The sequence below is a fragment of the Narcine bancroftii genome, chromosome 6, assembly GCF_036971445.1.
Source record: "Narcine bancroftii isolate sNarBan1 chromosome 6, sNarBan1.hap1, whole genome shotgun sequence".
Taxonomy (NCBI): Eukaryota; Metazoa; Chordata; class Chondrichthyes; order Torpediniformes; family Narcinidae; genus Narcine; species Narcine bancroftii.
In genome coordinates this window covers 73,181,673-73,204,342 of record NC_091474.1, presented here as the reverse complement: position 1 = coordinate 73,204,342, position 22,670 = coordinate 73,181,673, and the positions used below count along the sequence as shown (strand labels likewise).

Genomic DNA, 22,670 nt, shown 5'->3' with positions numbered 1-22,670 from the left:
TGACCACCGCCAGTGGGCTAATCTTGCCTCAAACCGTGCATCTTGGCACCTCACAGTTCAGCGGGCAGCAACCTCCTTTGAAGAAGACCGCAGAGCCCACCTCACTGTCAAAAGACAAAGGAGGAAAAACCCAACACCCAACCCCAACCAACCAATTTTTACTTGCAACCGCTGCAACCGTGTCTGCCTGTCCTGCATCAGACTTGTCAGCCACAAACGAGCCTGCAGCTGATGTTGATTTTACCCCTCCATAAATCTTCATCCGCGAAGCCAAGCCAAAGAGAAAGAAGAAAAGAGAATGCCTCTTAAACATTGCTATTGTATCTTCTACTATGTTCTTAGATTAAATTCGAGTGGGACAGTTGGTAGAAGGTGCAGCTCACAGCTGCAGTGACCTCCTCCCTCCATGTGTTCCTCCAACATCCCAAAAATGTGTGGTAGGTAGGTGTTAAGTAAAATCACCACACTGGAGAAGCTCAGCAGGTCAAACAGTGTCCTTTATTTTGGAAAGGTAAAGATACAGAACGACATTTCAGGCCTGGGAGCCCTTCATCAAAGTATGAGCTCAATGTAGGCAAGACCTGAACAAAATGGTGAGGGGGAGAGGGGCAGGGAAAAGAGGACAGTCCGACAGGCAGGGGGTAATGGGTGGAGAAGGCAGTGGGTAATGGGTGGATAAGAGGAGCAGACCGAGGGGAGGGGGAATAACTTTGTGAATGGAGGGGGAATGGGGTGGAGAGCTGGTGGAAAGAAGACAGAGGGATGAGGAGAATGGGGAGTAGCCTGGAGAAGTCGATGTCAGTATCTGGGAAAGGGCCCAGATGGAAAATTAGGTGTTGCTCCTCCAATATTCAGGTGGTGTTGGTTTAACAGTACAGGAGGCCATGGAAAGATATCAGTGTGGGAGTGGCGCAGAATTGAAATGTCTGGCCACTGGGAGATCCCTGTCACTGATGCAGATCGAGTGATCTCCCAGTGTGCGTCCATTCTCTCGGCCACTTCATGGTAGGCAATGTGGCCACGTTCAGGTGAGTGGTAAAATCTGATGGGGAAAGTGCGGAGATTAGAACGAGTGAGGGTAAGGTTAGAGTTCCCAGTGGTTTGAGCAGAGTAAAGAACTGCTTTCCTGATCAGTTTAACCATACTCCCTCCTTAGGTTTCACAAGGAACTGGAAAAGGATGAAGAAAAGTCTTTGGAAGAACTAGTTGACTTTCTGAGTTGCCTCACAATCTGTGGAGAGAAAGAGCTGAAGGTGATACCCTCCGTCACTGGTTCCCAGTTCCCACATTTTAAATTTCAACAGCCACCAAAGTCAGGTAATAAATGTCTGTTTCAGTTCACTGATTGAAACTTTTAAAGTTATAAAGCTCTGACATTTAACATCCTGATTTCACTCAGTTTCCAAATGTATTCATGAGCTCTGTTTATAATTGTGATAAACCGTTGAGATTCCAGCTGGTGAATAAAGGAGAAATATCTGCCCAGTCCCAGATGTTCACTCAATGGGTAGTTCAGGTGTGGTGTAATGATTGTAATATAACTTCACCAAACCACATGACACAAAGCAGAACAGGAGACTAATTCAGCAATTTGCATTATGAATTACAAGAAATTGGAAGCCTATAAATAGAAATATATTATTCATAGTGCCATTAAAGTCTGTTTTTTCTGTTTTAGTAAGAGGAAAATTCTTTCAGTGCTGAATGAAATGCCGTGGAGAGGTCAGTAAAATGGTGCTGAGGTTGAACAGGCTACTGTCAGCAAATATTTGAAATCAGATGCAGTGCCATGTTTTTGGACAATGTTTCTGAATAGATGAGAAATTAAATCCAATAGAGGCAGTGCAAATCCTAAAATCCAGACTCCGGACCACTTCCGGATTGGTCCGCTCCAGTTTTTTGAATTTTCCGGGTTCTCGGGCAGTACTTTTAAAATTCAAATTTAGAGAATAAAGAAGAGGTGATCAGGTAAATTTTGATAGTTTATTAACAAAACATTTTTTCATATAAAATGCAAAGTTTAAATTTCATTCATTAATTTCCGCAAATTCTATACGTCCGTGGTGCTTATGCACACTTTCGTGCACACAGAAACCCGCTAAATTAAAAAATTGGAGGGTTTTCGAGAATTGTGGATTCTTGGGTGGTCTGGATTTCTGGCATCTGGATATTTGGACTTTTTACTGCATTATCTATTGGAAACAGTGCTTAGGATAGGCTTGTGTTACCAATGAGCTTCGATGGGCAAGTTCCACTTTTTTTTATACTGAATGTTAATCTTTATGAATGGTGATTTGCTTTGGTATCTCAATTTATTGCAAACAACTAATGTCTTCTGCTTCAATTTCTAGATACAACTGTGAAAAACCTCCTGGCTTTCAAAGTTTTACAAACAGCACTTTTAAATTCTAATTGTTCCTACATCTCCTCAATCATCCTGGACAGAGTCAAAAAGATATGGAGCTGGAACAAGGCCAATTTCTTCCTTCTGGAGTGGACGCAGCAAGTTTTCTTCCAATTTGCTGAGGTGGTGTACCTCAAGTCAGAGGCAGTGCAGATTCAGTACTTTCAAATGCTTCGTTTTATTGTATTTGATCTGTCTTACATACCCCACGAGATCTTTTCGAGAGTTCAAGCCATTATTCGAGAGAACTTCTCCCCAGTTTGTGCCGTGCTGGCCCTTGAATGTGTGCTGGATATTTGCAAATGTGATCCCTTGCTCTCCGTTGTGTTCCGGGAAACCAGACTTCTGGACATTCTTCTCACAAGGCTTCAGCGATGTGCCAAACTTCTGAGGAAAGCAGGCAAGAAAATCTTTACTGAGAGCCTTAGCGTGCAGAGATTCACTTTTAAAAATTAATTTAACTCAAATTTAGAGATGGAGCACGGTAACAGGGCATTCTAGCCCATGAGCCTGTGCCACCCAATTACACCTCATGTGACCAGTTAACCAACAAACCCTGCACACCTATGGAATGTGGGAGGAATCCACGGGGAGAATGTACAAACTCCTTGCAGACAGCGCCAGATTTGAATCCCGGTCTCTGGCACTGTAACAGTGATGCACTAACTGTGCCTCCCTTTCTTTTTTGACTTGTTATCATGTGTACCAAGATAAAGCTAAATGCTTTGAATGGTGTACTATCCAGTCAAGTCAACTCTTACTCAAGTACGGGTATTATGACCATAGATTAATGAAACAAAAGTGCAGCGTTTGGTATTACAGTAAGTCAAAGAATTCTAGGAAGAGGGTTATGAAGCACAAGGCATGAGAAAGATCCAGTTACACAGCCCAAGAGAATCATCTTTTACTCATGAGAGATTCATTTAAGAGTTGTTTAGTAACTGTCCTTGAACCAGGTGGTTTTTATTTTCTAGTTCATGTATCCTGTTTGGAGAGAAGAACGTGTAACTGGATGGAATTAATAATTGGACTCATAAGAGCAACCTCTGATTCTAAGTCGACCTATCGTGGGTTTAGAGAGCTCACCTTCCCCCCCATCACTCCTCAGCTTGCTTTCTTTCATGCCTTCCCACCCATTTCCACCCATTACCTCATTCCCGTGGGCCTATGTTCCACCCCCTGCCCCTCCCCCCCCACCATTTTATTCAGGTGCCTGCCTGCATTTTGCTCCTACCTGAGGAAGGGCTCAGGCCCGAGACGTTGGTGATGCATAAAGAACGCTGCGCGATTTGCTGAGCTTTTCCAGTGTAAGCTAACATGACGAGCCAGCTTGCAAAATCAGGGCACTCCTAAGCAATAGTCAGCGCAGTGCAGGCCCTTTGGCCCGCAGTGCTGTGCTGACATAATAACTTACTCTTCCTACAATTTCCCTACTGGAAAACATTCAATTTTTCTCAGTTGCACGTACATATCTCTTCTTTTTTTTTTTCTTCTTTGGCTTGGCTTCGTGGACGAAGATTTAAAGGACGTGGAGGGGGAGGACGTGGAGGGGGAGGACGTGGACCTGTCCTCGGGCCTGCGCAAAGGAGCTTTTAGGTGGAGTGCAGTGTGCGCAGTACTGGCCCCACCCTTTACACCCATGGTTCGTGTGCCGTGGCCAAGCAAGCTGGGACGTGGCAGCGAGGTCCTTGGGTCGTAGGTTTTATATCGGAGTGACCTTCTCCTATGCAGGTTTCTTACCCGGGCTGGAGGGGTCTGCCTCCCCTCTTAGGTTGGTCCATACTGCCCGGACCGGGGCCGAGGCCGCCGCCGCTCTCCCTGTGCCCGGACCGGGGCCGCCACCCACAACTCTCCGCCCGGATCGGGGCCTCCGCCTGCCCCACCCGACCGAGGCCGGGGCCGCCGCCTCCCCCCCGCCCCTGCCCGGATCGGGGCCGCCGCCGCTGCTCCCCCTGTGCCCGGACTGAGGCAAGTCCGTACATATCTAATAGTCTCTTAAAAGACCCTATGGTCCCTGCCTCCACCACCATTGCTGGCAGCACATTCCGTGCACCCATCCCCCTCTGTGTGAAAAACCTTTCTCGTATATTCCCCCTGTACTTACTCCCAACCACCTTAAAAGTTGCCCTTTAACAATTCTGGAAAACCTGCATTTAGAGGACAAGATTGTCCTTGAGTCAACAGAAATGTTCCAGACTTTAAAACAATCATTTAACTATAAATTGAATTTATTAGTTTTACAAAGAATGGGAAAGAAAGATCATTTTGACTATCACCCTGTTTTTGTGACATCAGGGAGGAGCTGTCAAGTCACCAGAGGCGAAACCCCTTCAGTTGGTACCTGCAGCACTGAAAGTAATCAACTTTTATTTATTTCAAATAATCTGAGGATTTATATTGTTTTTTTTAAATATTGTTCACGTATTTATTTTCTGATGAATTGGCAGGAAATAGGGGACCTTCCGATGACCAGCAGCACCAGAGAGAGGTACTGAGTTTGATGTTAAAAGTTGTGGCAATCATGCTCCAAGGTTCTGTGAAAAATGTTGGTAAGTTCCAAGTGCTGGTGAGATGCTGTCCACCTTGGTGGTCCTTAGTGCTATGTCAGCACAATGTTTTGTGCTCTCTTTAATTGCTTCCTGATATTTTCATGTTTGCTTCAAAGTAATCGTTAGTGGTAGTGAAACCAGAAAATCTGCAGACATCGTGATTGAATTAAAAACACGATGCTGGAGAAACTCAGCAGGTCAAACAATTTATGTAGCAAAGATAAAGATTCACAACCAACGTTTCGAGCCTGAGTCCTTCATCACTTTTCATCAGAAATGAAAATTAATGTCTGTCCATGGCTTCATTCATGGCCAGATCAAGGCCACCTATAAATTGAAGGAGCAACATCTAATTTTCCATCTGAGCCTTCTCCAGCCAGAAGGCAGGAACATCAACCTCTCCAGTTTCTGATAGCCCACTCCCTGTTCTCCCCCATCCTCCAGCCCTCCACCCCTTTCCTTCTCCATTCACAGAGCCAGCCCCCTCCCTGTTTGCTGTTGTGCCCTCTTATCCACCTATCACCTCCTGCCTGTGGGACTGTGCACCTCCCCCTGCCCCTACCATTTTGTTCGGGTGCTGGCCTACATTTAGCTCACACCTTGTCGACAGGCTAAAGCCCAAAACGTTGGTTCTGTATCTTTGTCTTTGCTACATAAAGGACACTGTTTGACCAGCTGAGTTTCTCCAGGATCATGTTTTAACTTTTTAATTATTACTGATGTTGGCTTCTCTTTTTGGTAATATTATCTGACTAGATTGACATTAAAATAACAGCCAACAGACTGCTCAAAAAATATTTTAAGCATTTACATGTTAATCTGTGGCATTTTCTTGAGTTTGAATGCCAGTCCATCAGATAACTATCCATCTAAATCTGAAATCTCTGAACTCAAAGTTACTGTTGTCACACATTTACATTGTTTCCTGGCTGATGCTGTGTAGAGCACTGACGTAGTTTTACGTGGTCATAAAATCTGACCCGAAGCTCTTCCTGATGTAAATGGATCTTCTTCAATGAAAGGGCCTATACTCTTTGGAAATTTCCTATGGAATCTACTTTTTTTTTAGGTGGTACACTCTAGATCTTAACTGCACTTAGTGTGGACAAAAAAAAACACAACACATTTTTTTGGCCCAATTGTTTTTAAATCTGGTCACTAACCCACTGGCTAAATGAACCTTCTTCCTCTTACCAAAGGCTCATATTTCCCCCATTAACTTCTCTTAAGATTCTCTAAACACCTCATTACTATATTTGTATCTTTAAGATGACTTGTCCTAAACTGTAGGAGAGTGGAATGCTGATCAATGTTCATCTCCTGGACGGGAATCGTGAGATTAGGGCATTATGGTTAGGAATGCTAACTCAGCAAATTGAGGGGAGTAAATGGTTTAGAATTACACAGCATCCACCAAGTTCAAGTTTATTGCCATCTGATTGCACAATCAGATCCTGACAAAACAGCACCTTCCAGTCCTCAGTGAAAAACACGCAGACACAGAAGCAGACGTAACACACACATAGACAAACAATACACATGGAGTATGTATATACATATATAAAGATAAATAAATGTTGTTTAATAAATCATAGAGTTCCAGAGGGTTAGTGTGAGTGGTCGTTCAGCATTCTCACTGCCCGTGGGAAGAAGCTGTTCCTCAGCCCCACATTTCCTCAGCTCAGATCCTCCTGGATCTCTTCCTCGATGGGAGCAGATGAAAGATGCTGTGTACAGGATGGAAAGGATCCTCGATCATTTTGCGCGCCATCCTCAGACAACAATCCTGGTAAATCAGGTCAATGGAGGGGAGGGAGACCCCAGTGATCCTCTCTGCCCATCCAATGGACCTGTGGATTGACCTCTGATCCATTTCTCTGCAGCAGCCAGGATCCGGCCAGGACATTCTCAGTAGAGCTCCTCTACATAAAGTTGACATGACGGTGGCTGGTAGCCTTGCCCGCTGCAGTGTTCTCAGGAAGCACAGTCACTGTTGTACTTTCCTGAGGAGTGAGGAGATGTGTGACTAGGATAGGTCACTAGTTAAGTGGACTCTGAGAAACCAGAGGTGATGACATTGCTGCACTGCCTTTCTTTGCTGTCTGTTCTCCATCATCCTCTGTTCATATCTCCTCTGTGTGTATAGGTACAATCTCTCCCACTGCTCTGAAGTCCTTGTGGAAGTCACAACTTAAGTCATTTTGACCTTTCCTCTCTCTGATCAGTGATCCTCCGAGAATATGGGATGATCCCCTACATCAAGATTTTCCTCGATGACAAGTCCTACCGAAGCCACGCACTCGACATTTTAGAACAACTGTTTGTTGTAAACGCAGAGGAGTACATGCGTGTGGTGATTGGAGTGCTGTGTTCAGCAACACGAGGAGAATTCATGTTGAAACTTGACCTTTTGCAGGTATTTTGTGGTTATTCTCTAATTGTCTTTTCATTTTGGTGAGAACTAGGAAATACTTGTTCTCTGCTACAGTTTCCCAAGTGGGGAAAAAAGAACTGTAGTATAGCAACTTTTGCATCCATAATGCACAACTCTGCTGTCGCAAAGCAACAAATATCGTGAAACACATTCATGACAATAAACTTGATTCTGATGCCTCCCAGCACCAGAGGAATTGTGTTCCCTGCATCCTCTGGTCAGAATGTGGTAAATTTCAGTGAGATTATCTCTCGTATGTCTAAATTCCAGAGTACACAGGTTATGTTGATTTCCCCTGACAACAATTGTGAACCTTCCTTTTGATAATACAATCACTAATAATAGGTGAGGAGCTGAGTTCTGCTCAACATTGCAATGGCGGACTCACCAAGGTTATGGATACTAACTCAAACTGCTTTGAAAACATTTTTGTAAACAGCTCTCAATCCAAGCCTGGATTCTGATGGATCTTTTGGGGCTAAGCTCATTCATATATTTGTGACACACCACTGATAAAATTGCCAAAGGTTCTGAATCAACCACCTTGGGCGAACTGTGGAAAATTGATACGAGCTGGGTGTCACTGGTGATTGATTAAGAAACAAGTTGGAAGGAATTGTAGCCTCCCTGTTTTACAGGAGGAGAGTCACTGGAATTGTGCAAGAGCCAATGTAACTTGTGAGATATTTGTTCCTAGTTTTCCAGCCAAATGGTAAATCTACTGTTGAGACGTCATAGTGGCAGACCTTCCTAAACAGTTTATTTGTCCTAAAGAGCGATACAACATTTTGAAACCATGAAATGACAATTAACCACTAAACTTTCTTCGTTTAAAAAAAATCATAATGGAAATCCTATCGTTAGTTGATAATCGTTGAAGCCTAGATAAAATATTATATTGTCTTTTCTCTTGAATATTTATTTTAATTTTCATTGGGCTCGTCATACGAACAACATAATCTTTTTTAACATTCATGTAACGTGGAGTCTGTATTTAACCCTCACCCTCATACAACTGAAAGTACCGTCAATTAAATTACATTGATACAAATAATATATTTTTCAGGATGAATAAATAAACAACAAAAATAATTTTGTATATTTAAAATGTGTACTTATATCACTAAACCTATTTATAATTATAATCATGCATAATATTTATACGGCTAAGCCGATCTATTAAGCTAAATCTTGAGTGTGCATCTAATTTAGACAAATTGTGAAGCAGTCACAAAATAATAAGTCAATGAATTTATTATTTGTGCCCCTCAGGATGTTTTATTGTGTTACTCACAAATTCAGATTGATTTGCTAATATATATTTAGCTGGTAACCCAAAATAAATGTCATTACATTTCCTCACAATGAGGGTGACACATTGAAAATTGTCCACTGTATTAAATTACAGAATGGGAGGTAAATTTGCTTGCGTGTAACTCAGTTTATGTTTTATAGATTGAGGCTTAAGGAATATTAAGTCACCAAGGATTAAAGTTGTAACCATGTTAAAGATTGTACCAATAAGGTTATCTACCGTCCTTCCTGAAAGGTGTCAAATCTCTGTGTTATTTCCATTTAGTTTTATTAAATTTATGTTCTCTTTATAACCTGTGTCACTTGTAAACACTTGAGTGACAATAATGCATTGTTTATATCATTTTCATACAATGTTTACTTGTGGAAGTCCTCTTTTAATTTGATTTTTAGTCTATAAATGAATTACTTGATTTTGCATGCAACTGCACATTGATGAAGCAAACCACGTCTTATTCAGAATCCAATAAGATATTGGCAGCTTCTGGTGATGATTTTCTTGAACCTGCCTTCTATGTAAGAGTTTTTTTATTCCAGACATACATCATAGTAATAGGCCCTTTCAGCCCACGACCCCATGCCTCCCAATTTAACCTACAACCCTCGTGTGTTTTGAAGAGTGGGAGGAAACCTGTGCACCTGGAGGAAACCCAGAAAGACATGGGTACGAGCAGTGATGGATTTGAATCCAGACCATTGACGTTTTAACGGCGTTGTGCTAACGCTGTGCTAACCGTGTCATCCTTGTTCCTATGGTTGTCGACAATATGGCACACTGCCAGCTCTTCTCTGCATTCCCATCCAGGGTACTCTGTTTGTGCAGAGGATGTTTTGATTAAGGTGACCACCTGTCTTTCTTTGGTCAGGATAAGCCAAACCCAAAAAGATCCATTCCTGTTCTGGGGCTAGAAGACTGTAGAATAACCTTTGACCTAGTGTCCCATTTGGGCCTGAACTTACACTGGTGACTGGGGTGGGGATTGAGACCTGCTGACAGGCACAGGAAAATGACAACTGGCTCAACCTCCACAGAACTAACTCCTAAAATGTACCAAAAGACATTTTGAATCAGAATTATATGAGCTACCGGTATTTAATATAATTCAAATTTTTAAAATTAGATTATCATAGAAGAAGAAACTTAAGAATTTTAAACAAGGTTAATAACTCTTAAAATATTTAAACTCTTGAAACAATTTCTTTGGCTTGGCTTCGCGGATGAAGATTTATGGAGGGGTAAATGTCCACGTCAGCTGCAGGCTCGTTTGTGGCTGACAAGTCCGATGCGGGTCAGGCAGACACAGTTGCAGCGGTTGCAGGGGAAAATTTGTTGGTTGGGGTTGGGTGTTGGGTTTTACCTCCTTTGTCTTTTGTCAGTGAGGTGGGCTCTGCGGTCTTCTTCAAAGGAGGTTGCTGCCCGCCGAACTGTGAGGCGCCAAGATGCACGGTTTGAGGCGATATCAGCCCACTGGCGGTGGTCAATGTGGCAGGCACCAAGAGATTTCTTTAGGCAGTCGTTGTACCTTTTCTTTGGTGCACCTCTGTCACGGTGGCCAGTGGAGAGTTCGCCATATAACACGATCTTGGGAAGGCGATGGTCCTCCATTCTGGAGACGTGACCCACCCAGCGCAGCTGGATCTTCAGTAGCGTGGATTCGATGCTGTCGACCTTTGCCATTTAAGTCCTATATAATTTACCTTTGAACATCTATTCTTCTCCTCAGATATCAATAGGGAAGTAACCTCTCTGCCAGGTTTAACATGGCAAAGGATTCCTTCCGTAACTGACAGTAGGTTGTCACAGATTTTTCCACAGATGAGTTCAGCACGCAAATGTTGTCAGAAAAATGATCAGGAACACCTGAATACAAATTTGGGACTTCCATGTTGCCCTGTTCTTAAAAGGAAATGCCCAGTTTATTCTCAGTTGCACAGTCGTGAACATTAAAGTTTCATAGAGTTTGCCCCACATTTCGACACCACCTGTCATAGGAACATATAAAATAGGAGCAGGAGACTCTCATCTGGCCTGTCGTTCAATGGGATCATGACTGATCTGGCCATTGACTCAGCTCCACTTGCATACCTGTTCCCCAAGACCCACAATTCCTCTAAAATTTATCTGACTGTATCTTGCATGCATTCCACGAGGCATCCTCAACGACATTCTTCAGCAGAGAATTCCACAGATTCACTACTCTCTGTGGAAGGAAGCAGCTCCTCCTCATCTCCATCTCAAATCTACTCCCCCAAAACTCAGGGTGATATCCCCTAGTTCTTGTCTCACCTATTCAGAAAGGCCTTGTGGATATTGATGAAAGTTCTAAACTGAACTATTAACTCTTTCCACAGACACTGCCTGCTTTAATGGTATTTTCTGTTTTCAACAAAGACCGTTAATCAATTAATTTAAAAAAAAAACTGCTTTATTACCCATTGAGGCATATTAATGTTTTAGTATCATCCTGTTCTCTTTTAGCACTTACTCTGTATTTGGACATTGCAACATTGTGCTTTCTAACCTCTTTGTATCTCCTCTTGCTGCAGTCCCTATTGAATGTTCTTGGAATGTCAAAGGCTCACTCTGCATTCAGGACTGCTGGAGGGTTCAATGCATTGCAGTCTGTGTTGGCTGACATGGAAGGAGCATTGTGTGACCCACCTTCTACACAGTGGTCCTCAGTGGATCAGACTGATGTCTGGGAGCTTATTGAAATGACTCTCTGCACTCTTGTAGTTTCCCTGCACTCCGACCCTGTCAACAGTTACTTCTTCAGAAAACACAGCCACTTTGACAAACTGACGGATGACCTCCGGCTCCTTGGTTGCTTTAACGATGAAGGTGGAAGTTTATGTCATCAGTTGGACATTAGAGCCTGCAGAACCTTCAAGGAGTTTTTAGACTTGGCCGACAGTTCCACAGCAGACCTTCCACCGTCTTTGAAGAGCTGCGTTAAAATATTTGGTTTCCTGGATGGAATGGCAAAAGATGCAATATCTTCTCCCCTTGGGCTCTCTGGGAAGTATCATCCTCCAAGTTACAGTGAATCGAGCAACCAACCTGATGTTCAAGAGATAAGCCAACATAACGCATCTGATAACAGTGAAAAGAGTTCAGAACAGCTGGATGCTGGCGATGCTGAAGATAGGTAGGTCACCGACACCTTCACCAAAGGGTTCAATGCAGGATGGTATGGATTATACACCCAATATTAAACACTCTCTGCTGCACGTACACTTTCAGATTTACTTTCTCTTAGAAATGTTGCATTTGTTTGATAACAGATACCCAAATTAGTGAAAACACAATGCTGGCAAAACTCAGCAGATAAATCAGTGCACTTTATGCAACAAAAGACAAAAGATACATAACCAATGATTCGGGCTTGAGTCCTTCATCAAGGTGTGAGCAAAATGTAGGGAGGGAGGCTGGCAGTCAGTCCTTGATGAAAATTGATGAAGGGCTCAGGGCTAAAATGTTGGTTCTGTATCTTTATCTTTGATCTATAAAGTCCACTGTTTGATCTTCTGAGTTTCTCCAGCATCATGTTTTTACTTCGATCACTGTGTCTGCGGACTTTTGTCCGTTGTTACACTCAGATTAGTGTGGTTCCTAAGGTATATGTTGGGTTATAATGAAACTTGGAGAAAGTTGTATCTAAATTCTGCTTGAGTAATATCTTCAGTCTTGTTCCCTCCTCCTCACAATATATCACCTGTAAAGAACAGTGAGAGAGATTTCCATGGCTTGTGATTGGAGAATTTAAAACCTTTCTCAACCAGAAACATTTTCTGACTTCAGAATCCATGTGTGATTGTTAGGAGGACACTTGTTAGATTAAAATTGGACAACAAAAGAAAGAACAGATGCTGGTGTGTGGAGCAGAAATCCAACTGTTGGAGGAACTCTGAGCCAAGTAGCATCTGAAGTACTTGTCCAGATGCTCCTGAGATATTCTGAGAGTCTCTTGCTGAACTGCTGCCTCAGGTAGTGAACTCCAGATTCCAGTTGAGCTCCCCGATGGGTGGGGAGGGGTGGGGGGGGGAAGCCCCTCAGAGGGGCGGCACGCTAAATATAGTGGATAGTGCAAAGCTGTTACAGCGCCAGCGCCGGGTTTCTAATCCAGCGCTGTTTGTATGTTCTCCCTGTGTCTGAATGGGCTTCCTCCGGATGCTCTGGTTTCTTCCCAATGTTCAAAATGTATCGGGGGTTGTAGGTCAATTGGGCGACATGGGCTCGTGGGCCGAAAGGGCCTGCTACCGTGTGGTATGTCTAAATTTAAATTTAAAATAAAAAAAATTCCCTTCTCACCTCTGACCTTCTACCTCTGCCATCTCTGCAATGGGAATATGATCCTCATTATCTGTCACCTCGACCTATGTAATTTTAGATCCTTTATCAGATCACCCATCAGCTTCCACCTCTCCAGAAAAAACAAACCCAGTCTCTCCTTGGAAATGAAATGCTCCATCCAGGCGAGCCTGCAGTCACATCCATCCTGTCGTGTGATAACCAGAAATGCACACAATACTCCATGGTTTATAAAACTGCAACGTGACATCCCTGCACATGTATTCTGCACCTTGGCTAATTAAAGCAAGCATGGTAAACTTGATAATTCCTCCTATGTTCACACCCAAATTTATTCCAAACATGCACCAATATGGTAGACCACTGGTCATAGAATTCCAATCAGAGCAACCTGCCGCCATCTCTGTACCAACTGATTTCTCTCTATAACACTTCTGCGCTCTGCTTTACCCGCTCTACTAAGTACTGGATGTCGAGCTGAACATCTCGCAAAACAAATTTTTCCACTTCACCTTCATAGATGTGACAGTGAACTTGAGAATGCAGTTTGAGTGTTGACATTTAAAATGACATGGTTTGGTGGAGGAGTGTTGGAGATCAAAGGTCATTGAGTTGGAAAGGCTGATTATTCGCTGTAAGTATGAGCAGAAATGGTGAAAATCTCACTGAAGCTGGACAGTATTTGCCTTTTGCACTGCTGTTTTCATCAATACGGCTTTATGCCAAAATAAAATATGTGCAGAGTGTAGCAAAAGAGCTCTAGCATTGAAGAAACACATTTCAAAATCGGCTAGAAGGCCCCAGAAATCTGAGCAAAATTGCTTGGTTCTTTATGAAACCAATTTTAAAAGCACATCATCTTATTTTGGAGTTGTGTGACCCATTCAGTTCTTCCTCACTTTGTTAGTTCTGGGAGTTTGTTCTTCAAATGTTGACTTCCAACTGCACTGCTAAAAGTTTTTGGTTGACTCTGACTCTCTGCAATCATAGATCGAAGATTGTTTTATTGCCAAATAGTGGAACACCATACGCAATTTCCCTTAGCCAGACAAAAAGTCGTCATTATTATCGCCCGGCGCCCCTTGCAGTACAAGAGAATGAGAAGTACAAGAGAATGAGAAGCAAAAGAGTCCCTACAGAGACATTGAGTGGCCGTGGATTTGTCTCCAGCCTCTGCAGCCGAACAGGCTCCTTTTAAATCCATCGGCCACCCCAAGGTCCCAATCCAAACCTCCAATGCAATCAGGAAGCCTTCAGTGCCTGATGCCCTTCGCGAGCCCTTCTTGCTCTCAGCACCCTCTCGAATCCTGGCTCCAATACCCATGAGCCAGTGGCACACATCCTGTGTTGGTCCTGCAGCAGCCGAGCCCCTTGCTGGTCCACTACTGTGGTTGCAGTCCTGTAGGGAAAGGCACTAAATAATCCCAAATTGTCTACTCCAGTTGCTGAAGTTCTGGTTTTTCAAAAAAAAATCTGTTGTAATGTTAAATACTGACTGCTCTAATCAGAGCACTGAATTGGAGTGGAGCTGACTGGGTTTGAATAATGTGGGCAGGTTCATATTCTGAGTTTCCTTGGAAGATGAGAACATTGACTATGAACATTTTGTCATAGTCCTTTGAAAGGGTCAAAAGTAAAGGTTTGGATAGTGTAACAATCAACAGACTGCCATTCACATTGAATTATGAACCAAAGCAGAATGATTCTGATAGATGCCTAGTATAAGTGGGTAACATTTAAAAGGATGCTTCAAGTAGTGGGAGTACAGACTGAGATTTATCAGCTTGTGGTTCCTCCCTCATCTATTGTCGTGTTCAAGTACTCCTGTCCCTGTCCCTGTCCCTGTCCCTGTCCCTGTCCCTGTCCCTGTCCCTGTCCCTGTCCCTGTCCCTGTCCCTTAAATGTAATTTACAGCAATGTTTGCACAGTGATGCTGCCACAAAACAACTTTTGTGACGTGTTCATGACAATAAGTTCTGATTCTTCTGATCTTTATGCAGGTTTTCTACAGATGCTGTTATTGTCCACCCAGGTGCTATTTGTGTCATGATCCATTTACTACCAAATATTAACTGTAGTAAAATTCCTCAGGTATCTATTTGATTATTATTTATAATGTTGACTGACGGGTGTTTCGCTCGGGTGTTTGTCTTTGTGCCATAAAATAGCCCCAGAATTTCATGAGACACCTGTACTTAAATGTCTCTGTAGACTTGTTTACTAAAGGCATCACATGCCAACAAGGGAGCCTTGGTGTTTGGAGGCTACGAGGCAGATTTAACAAACCAATAGTAGGGGTTAAAGGTTAAATATGCTGTGTTCTGTTCACTGAAAGGTGAGAGCTGATATGAGTGAGGTGTGTGAAGTCATTCAGCGATTAGAAAATGTAGAAAAAGAACAAGCTATCTCCTCTGAACCATTACTCAAAAGTGAAATCATAAAATGGAGGAAAAACCTGGAAAGGCTTCCTTGTTAAATATTGTGAAATGGGATCAATTGAAGGTTTCAATGCTGAAACTTAGAGCAAGGGAATCCTTGGCGATGGAGCAGGTGGGATATGGACCTGGGGTCATGATTGATGGAAATCGTAGAATGGTCTCAACTTGGCCCTTAGCCTCGTCTCACCCTGTGAGTCCTAACATTAGCACTGAGTCCTAACATTAACAACCAAAATGTCACTTATATCCAGAAACTCTGGATTGGCCATAAGAATATAATGACTGCACTGGCAGGTCAGAGCCATGGTACCTTATGGTAAATCATTCACCCCAGGATGTTATCTAAATAACAACTTTAAGTTACAGATGGTTTATTTGGTCACTGTGTGGCACAGGTTTGGCACAATATCACTTTCAAACTTTGTAATGGAGATACCAATTGCCCTGTTGTACATCGTTGATCTGTTTTGCCAAACCTGCTGCTCTGTTGAACTGGATGACACCTCAACAATTCACAAGATATTTGAGCTGTGCCAGCCAATAGCCACTGCGATAAATGAACAAGTAAGACCAGGGAGTTTATCCCTACAGATAAATATTACCTGACATATGGGTGTACCCTGCTTTACAAAACTAGAGCGTTCCTATGAAACCTTTCATAAGCTGAAATGGCGTAAAGCGAAGACCCATTTCACTACTATTGGAGACTATTTTTGTAAAAACGAAAACCCATTCAAATCCTTTTGTAAAAGCAAACACCGGTTTTTTCATAAAAGCAAATTTTCATAAAGCAAGTATTCGTAAAATGGGGAATATCTGTAATGTGCAAATAACTTGGACTCTTCTTATTGGCTGAGCAGATGTGGATAAATTGCACCAACAGGGCGTTTGGACAGTAGAAGCCACACTCCCATGTTGATGTGATACAGTTTGATTTACAGGTTACTGCACAGAAAGACCAAACACTGTTACGTATTCCCACTTCCTCGCTCTTGCTCCATGGTTTATTCCGATATCGGCTGGATGTGATGAAGGTGTCGTCATCGCACCTTCAGGCCCCACTGCCCATTAAGCTCCTCTCTTATCCTCTTGCCAATGAACAATTCTGTGGCCTTTGTACCCTGACTATTCAGATGCATGTCAATCTCGACCTTAAATACACCCAATGACTTGACCTTCACAGCTACCCTTGGTAGCAAATTCCAGAGGTTCACCACTCTCTGGCTTAACAAATTCCTTCATATCTCTGTTTTAAATGGACACCCTTCAATCCTGAAGCTGTGCCTTCTTGTTCTAGACTCCCCAATAATGGGAAACAACTTTGCCGCATCTACCCTGTCTAGGCCTTTCAACATTCAAGGCCCTCCAGGCCTTATCCCCTACACAGCTGAATTAAATGAATAATTAGTAGCACTGAGTTCTAACATTAACAACCAAAATGTCACTAATATCCAGAAACTCTCTGGATTGGCCACAAGCCCCACCCAATCCACCATCAGGATGGATAAAGCCAACAGCACCATGGGAATCACCACCACTTGCAGGTTCCCCTCTGCAACATATCCCCAGTCCTTCACCATTGCTGGATCCAACTCCTGGAATTTCCCTGTGAACAGTAATGAGGGAGGACCTTACCAGAAAGACTGCAGAAATTCAAGAAGGCAGTTTACAACCATCTTGCCAGTGGTACCCAGATCCCGAATGGTGATTAAACTAAAGAAATATCCTTAATCTCCTTTGTTCAAATAAAACCAGTCTCTTTTCACAACTAGAGCTCTCCAACCATGGCAACATCCTTGTGAGTTTCCTCTTCTCCATCTTCATCAACAATTAGTAACTTTAAATCAAGTTAAGTCAAATTTGTTATCATCTGATTATACAAGTACAATCCGATGGAACAGTGTTCTCTGGTCCTCGGTGCAAAACCTGCGTCGCACAACCAGACATAATGCACATACAGACAAACAATGCATATGCAGGACAAATATTCATATGTATGTATAAATAAATATTGCTACATTAAAAATGAGAGTCTCAGGTGGTTAATGTGAGCAGTTCCTTTGGTTGCTCAGAAGAATGAGGGGGACCGTAGTGAAACATTTTGAATGTTGAAAGGCCTAGACAGGGTAGATGCGGCAAAGTTGTTTCCCGTTGTTGGGGAGTCGAGGACAAGAAGGCACAACTTCAGGATTGAAGGGTGTCCATTTAAAACAGAGATATGAAGGAATTTGTTAAACCAGAGAGTGGTGAACCTCTGGAATTTGCTACCATGGGTAGCTGTGGAGGTCAAGTCATTGGGTGTATTTAAGTAGAGATTGACATGCATCTGAATAGTCAGGGTACAAAGGTTATGGGGAGCAGGGCTGAATGGGGGAATGAATCAGCTCATGATGGAATGGTGGAAAAGACTTGACCTCCTTCTGTTCCTATATCTTATGGTCGTATAATTTACCATCTCAATTGTTCACTTACAAAAATAGGTGATGCAATTAGCAGGTATATGTGATATAAATGTGCCTCGTAAACAAGGATCTTTGTTGGGTAAAGACACAGCAGCATGTAGAAAGTTCAGTGTCCAGGACTGTTTTTTCTCATGATGTAGGCAAGAACAACTTTATCTTCTTTCCCCTTCAGCTATCCCTGGAGCTCCAATATGCGATCGCTGATTACATTCTATCACTGGTCAAATCAGAAAGGAGCCGTCAGACCATGTGTGGATCGAACCTACTGAAGGTTTTGGTGAATCGCTTCAAGGAGGTACTGGCTGAGAATTCCAACCCACTGCACTTTCCCCTCATCCGGATCTTTGAGAAGCTGGCATGCCAAGCAATTGATCCACCAGTCTTGAGGTAGAGTCTGCCCCATTGTCTAACCATGCTTGCAGCCACACTCTGACACACGTGCATGTTCTCACATACATATGCATACAATTGCATGCACACTGTGTAGTTAGTAAAAATTTATTTCAATATTGCTTTGATGAACTCCGGAATACTCTCTCAATCCCTTTGCTTCATTAAGTGTCTCTTTTAAATGCTCTATTGGTCCCAGATTTGACTTTCTGTCTAAAATATCCTTGATGTTGAATGTTCTTTCTCAAAACCTCATGATAAGTGCCTCAGAACAGTTTATTACATACAAGGAGTGACATCAATGCAAGTTGCAAGCTTCCTCACCCAGGTTTTCAGATTAGAAATTAGTCAGTGTCGCTTGGTGGATATGTTCCTGTATCATGGCAGGAAGATATCAAAGCAAGAATCTGGAGTGCCCCCCTGCTGCCCGTGAACCTTAGTCTTGTGAGATAGACTGATGACCATTGTTTGATGTTTGTAGGAGTGCACCCTATGCAAATTGTCCCCTGAGTTTTCTACTTGGTAATGTTACAGCATCGCTGTTTTCCTGTCAAGTAATTTGAGATCTTCCAGGGTTGTGAAGTATTTGTTCCCCTTCTAAGCCATTACGTGGAAATGTCTTAAGTGAAACATATTTTCTTAAAAACTGGCTAATGTATTTCATTATTTTTTTTCTCACAGAAAAAAGAGCAATAAGAGAATACTGAATTCCTGCCCCTTACCTATTACCTACTGGTTTTATATGCAGTACTCAGGTTTTGTGGGGATGAAGGCCGGGCTGGTTTGTGGTCCTAATCTAATATTTACCCTATATACTCGTGTAATTGTTGAATTTTTTGGGTCAAATTTGAGGGGAGTCAACTTTTACACGGGTCATACTTTTGACTGCAGTAAATATCTGCGTTGTTCAAGGTGTCAGGTGCTCAGATGGGTGGGACTGGGTTGTGAGAGGGCGTTGGGAGCTTGGATGGGCAAGCAGCTGGGGTGAGGGTCTGCAGACAGGGTGTCGGGAGCTCTGGTGAGTGGGCGGCCAAGTGAGGATCCACGGTCAGGGTGTGAGGAGCTTTGATGGGTGGGCATTTGGGGTCATAAATGTGGGTGGGGGGAGGGCTCAACTTTTACATGGGCTCATATGAAAGCATACAAATGGGGGAAGGTCGACTATTACAGAGTATCAATAATTACACGAGTATATATGGTACATAAGAGTTCATTTAAAAACACACAATGCTGGAGAAACTGAGCAGGTCAAACTGTACTTTATGTAGTAAAGGTAAATATACATAATTGATGTTTTGGGCTTGAGCCCCTTCATCAAGGTGTGGAAAAAGGTCGGCAAGCGTCCAAGCAACAAGATTATGTATTTTTACCTTTGCTACGCGAAGGTCACTGTTTGACCTATTGAGTTTCTCCAGCACTGTTTTTTCTTCAAGCAGAGTGGTGTACTGAGAGTTTGTTGTTTGGGATCTGAGTGATGCTGGCAAAGCCAGTATTTATTCCCCATCCCTTGCAAAGGTAGGGGTGAGCCATTGCATTCCTTCTGGTGAAGGAGTTTCCAAAGTTGAGGGTCTCTAACTGAAATACGGACAAGGTGCAGATAGGTGGGACTAGAGGAGAGTACTTGGCTCAGTACGGACTAGAAGGGCCTGTTTCTGTGCTGTAATTGTTATATGGATATATTACCGCCCCCCCTCCCCCAATATCACAGATGCTGTTAAACCCATTGAGTTCCTCCATCCGATTGATTTTTTTTTGCTCCCACAGTATTGTTGGGTAATGAGTTTCTAGATTTGTATCTGGAGAAACCCAATAGTGGTTCTACAAGATTGCAAAATCCAGCAAAGACAAGATTCCATTAAAAAAAAATCTTTTTAAAGTCTGTGAAATGGCACACAAAATTCACCTTTAATGATATAAATATTGGCTGATGGACAAGAGTTTGTTTTGCTTTTTATAATGCAGAAAAGAAATGGGTGATGGGATAAGACCAGAGAAGTGGAGAGTTTCTGAAAGCGCCAACAGCCAATTGGTTTCCTGTTATGATCTATCACTCAATAATCCTCCTGCCTTCTCTTTTACAATTTGTAGAGCGTTCTTGCGCCTTGGTGATCCACTGAATTGTGCAATTGGAAAGCCCCAGAAGTGTGGGTTATCCTGTAAAAGCCAAACCATTCGATCCTGGCACCAGATTGACTCCAATGGTAAGGCAATTGCTTGTCAAAGGGGTAGATTAGCAAGTTCTTTATTAGTCAGGTTATGGGGAGAAGGCTGAGCAGTGGAGCTGAGTGGGGAAAATGGATCATCTCATGATTAAATGGCAAGGCAGACTCGATTGGCTGAATGGCCTATTTCTGCTACTATGTCTTATGACTGTTGAGCCATTGCACGTTATGATGAATGGTTCAAAATTAACATCACAATAGCACAGCTTTACTGAAAGCTAATTTGCTCTTTGAAGTAGAGTCAGGAAGCTTTTTGAACTGATATGATTGTCAGCATCTGGTTGTTCTTTACAAGCATTTTTGTTTTGTTTTAAAGTTAGACCACATCTGGATTCCTTCTTTCCACAGTCCACCAACATTGCACTTATCCAGATGTGGAGGGTCTGCCCATTAGATCCCCTGGAGCCTAGAATCCAATGTGTGATCTCAGCAAAAGGGTTTTGATTGGCATAGTGAGGAAGCCCCATCTTGAGAGATCCGTGACAGCCTTTGACAGCTGGCAATGTTGGACTTATCATTTTTAAACATCCTTGGCAATAATAATTTGAAACAAAATAAACATTAAGAAAATTAAGTCATTTAAAAACTTCATAAACACAAAACTCAATCAAATCTTGAAGTAAATCAAATTAATTAAAAATGTCTAAGGTGCCACCATCAATGGGATCTTGGATTCTGGACAAGAGATTCTCAGAAAGACTCCATGGGAATCCTGACAATTCATCAGCTTGTCTTATACATTTAGAGTGAAATTGAGTTCTTGATGGTCAGTGTGGAATAGATGGGCCAAGGGGCCTCCTTCCATGCTCTATAACTACTGCTCTGTCCATCCATGTTTAATTGGGATCAAGACTGCTGACTCCACAACCCTGTTAGACAGTGAGTTCCAAACCCCAAACCAATCTTCACTGTGGATTCCATCTCCCACTACCAATTATCACTTCTGTTCTCTGTTTCCTGGGGTTTGATCTCCCTGATTTATTTACTCGTCTGGACCCTCATTATTGTGTGCATTATAATTAATTCTCCCCAGCCTCTGTTTCAGTGGGGGTCGTCTACTTTTTCTTCATTGCTATAATTTGCCTATCTTGGAAACAAGCTTGTAAATCTCCTCTGCTCTTTCACATCTGTCCTGTAATATGGAGGCCAGAGCTGCACATAGTGCTCTAGCATGACCCTCCAGATCTTGTATTTTGTATCTTGGCTGATGAAGGAAATGATCTTTTATTCCCTTTGACCAGCTTGTTGACCGGTCCTGTGATTTTTGAATGTACACTCCAGATTGCTTTATCAATATCCTTCTATTTAATGTGCATTTCCTTGTCTTGTTACATATCTAAAATGCAATACCAGACGCTTCTCTGGATGAAATGTCCATGACCACTTTTCTAGTCAGACTACTAATATCCTTCCTGGACCTTGCACAAATGACGTGACTTCAAATTATGGAAAGTTACGATATGGACCATTGTCAACGAACACAATCCACTCTCCATAAATCAAGGTCACCTCCACTTAATAATTCACGCATATAGGTTGAAGACAAAAGAGATAGCAGGTGCAAACAGAATGCCAGAAGATCTCAAAATCCTCATTGCAGAGTCTCAGTTAACTTCTACCTTTTGTCTCCATGGGTGCCACTTGGTCTGCTGAGTTCTCCCAGTATTCTGTTTGTTGTTCATGCAGATGGGCTGTTTTTGTTGTTATATCCAAAAATAAGCACTTAACTTCAATGAGTGCAATGAATGGTGTTGTGGTTTAATTACTCTTGTCCCTCCCAATTTCAGAGACAGGCTGGCACAGAAGCCACACCCGAAGAGGCTCGCTTGTTGCAAAGAATAGACCGCACCTGACTTTCGGTTTATCCTGCCTGCCAAAGCAGATGTCAATACCCTGGCATCGGGTTATGAGCTTGGTTTCCATGATGTCTTCCCGACATTTCCATCCCACCAAATCGACTGCTGCACCCTCCTTTACAGAGTTTGACATGTCCGTTGGTGGCTACGGGTATGAAAACACAGGGACTGTTTGGTTTAATATGCTAATAGTTATAGTCATTGGAAATTGCCATCAGATCTGTTGAAATACTAGGTTGGCAAGGAAATGCAAACAGTGCAAATGAGGAAATGTAAGAAATTAGTATTA

General features: G+C 42.6%; 1 protein-coding gene across 5 annotated transcripts in view; it reads left to right on the top strand.

Annotated features, from left to right (window-relative positions):
* Positions 1–22,670, top strand: part of wdfy4 (WDFY family member 4) — a 224,292-nt gene that overhangs the window by 27,219 nt on the left and 174,403 nt on the right. For all 5 annotated transcript variants that reach the window (XR_011340161.1, XM_069885345.1, XM_069885346.1 and 2 more), the window contains exons 8-17: positions 1,157–1,317; positions 2,352–2,804; positions 4,700–4,759; positions 4,852–4,953; positions 7,179–7,369; positions 11,249–11,850; positions 15,014–15,104; positions 18,086–18,300; positions 20,392–20,504; positions 22,313–22,532. Coding sequence is in view for 4 of the 5 variants with exons in the window: in XM_069885345.1 (XP_069741446.1) it covers positions 1,157–1,317; positions 2,352–2,804; positions 4,700–4,759; positions 4,852–4,953; positions 7,179–7,369; positions 11,249–11,850; positions 15,014–15,104; positions 18,086–18,300; positions 20,392–20,504; positions 22,313–22,532 (2,208 nt within the window). In the remaining variant the exon portion in view is untranslated. The remainder of the gene's footprint in view (positions 1–1,156; positions 1,318–2,351; positions 2,805–4,699; positions 4,760–4,851; positions 4,954–7,178; positions 7,370–11,248; positions 11,851–15,013; positions 15,105–18,085; positions 18,301–20,391; positions 20,505–22,312; positions 22,533–22,670) is intronic.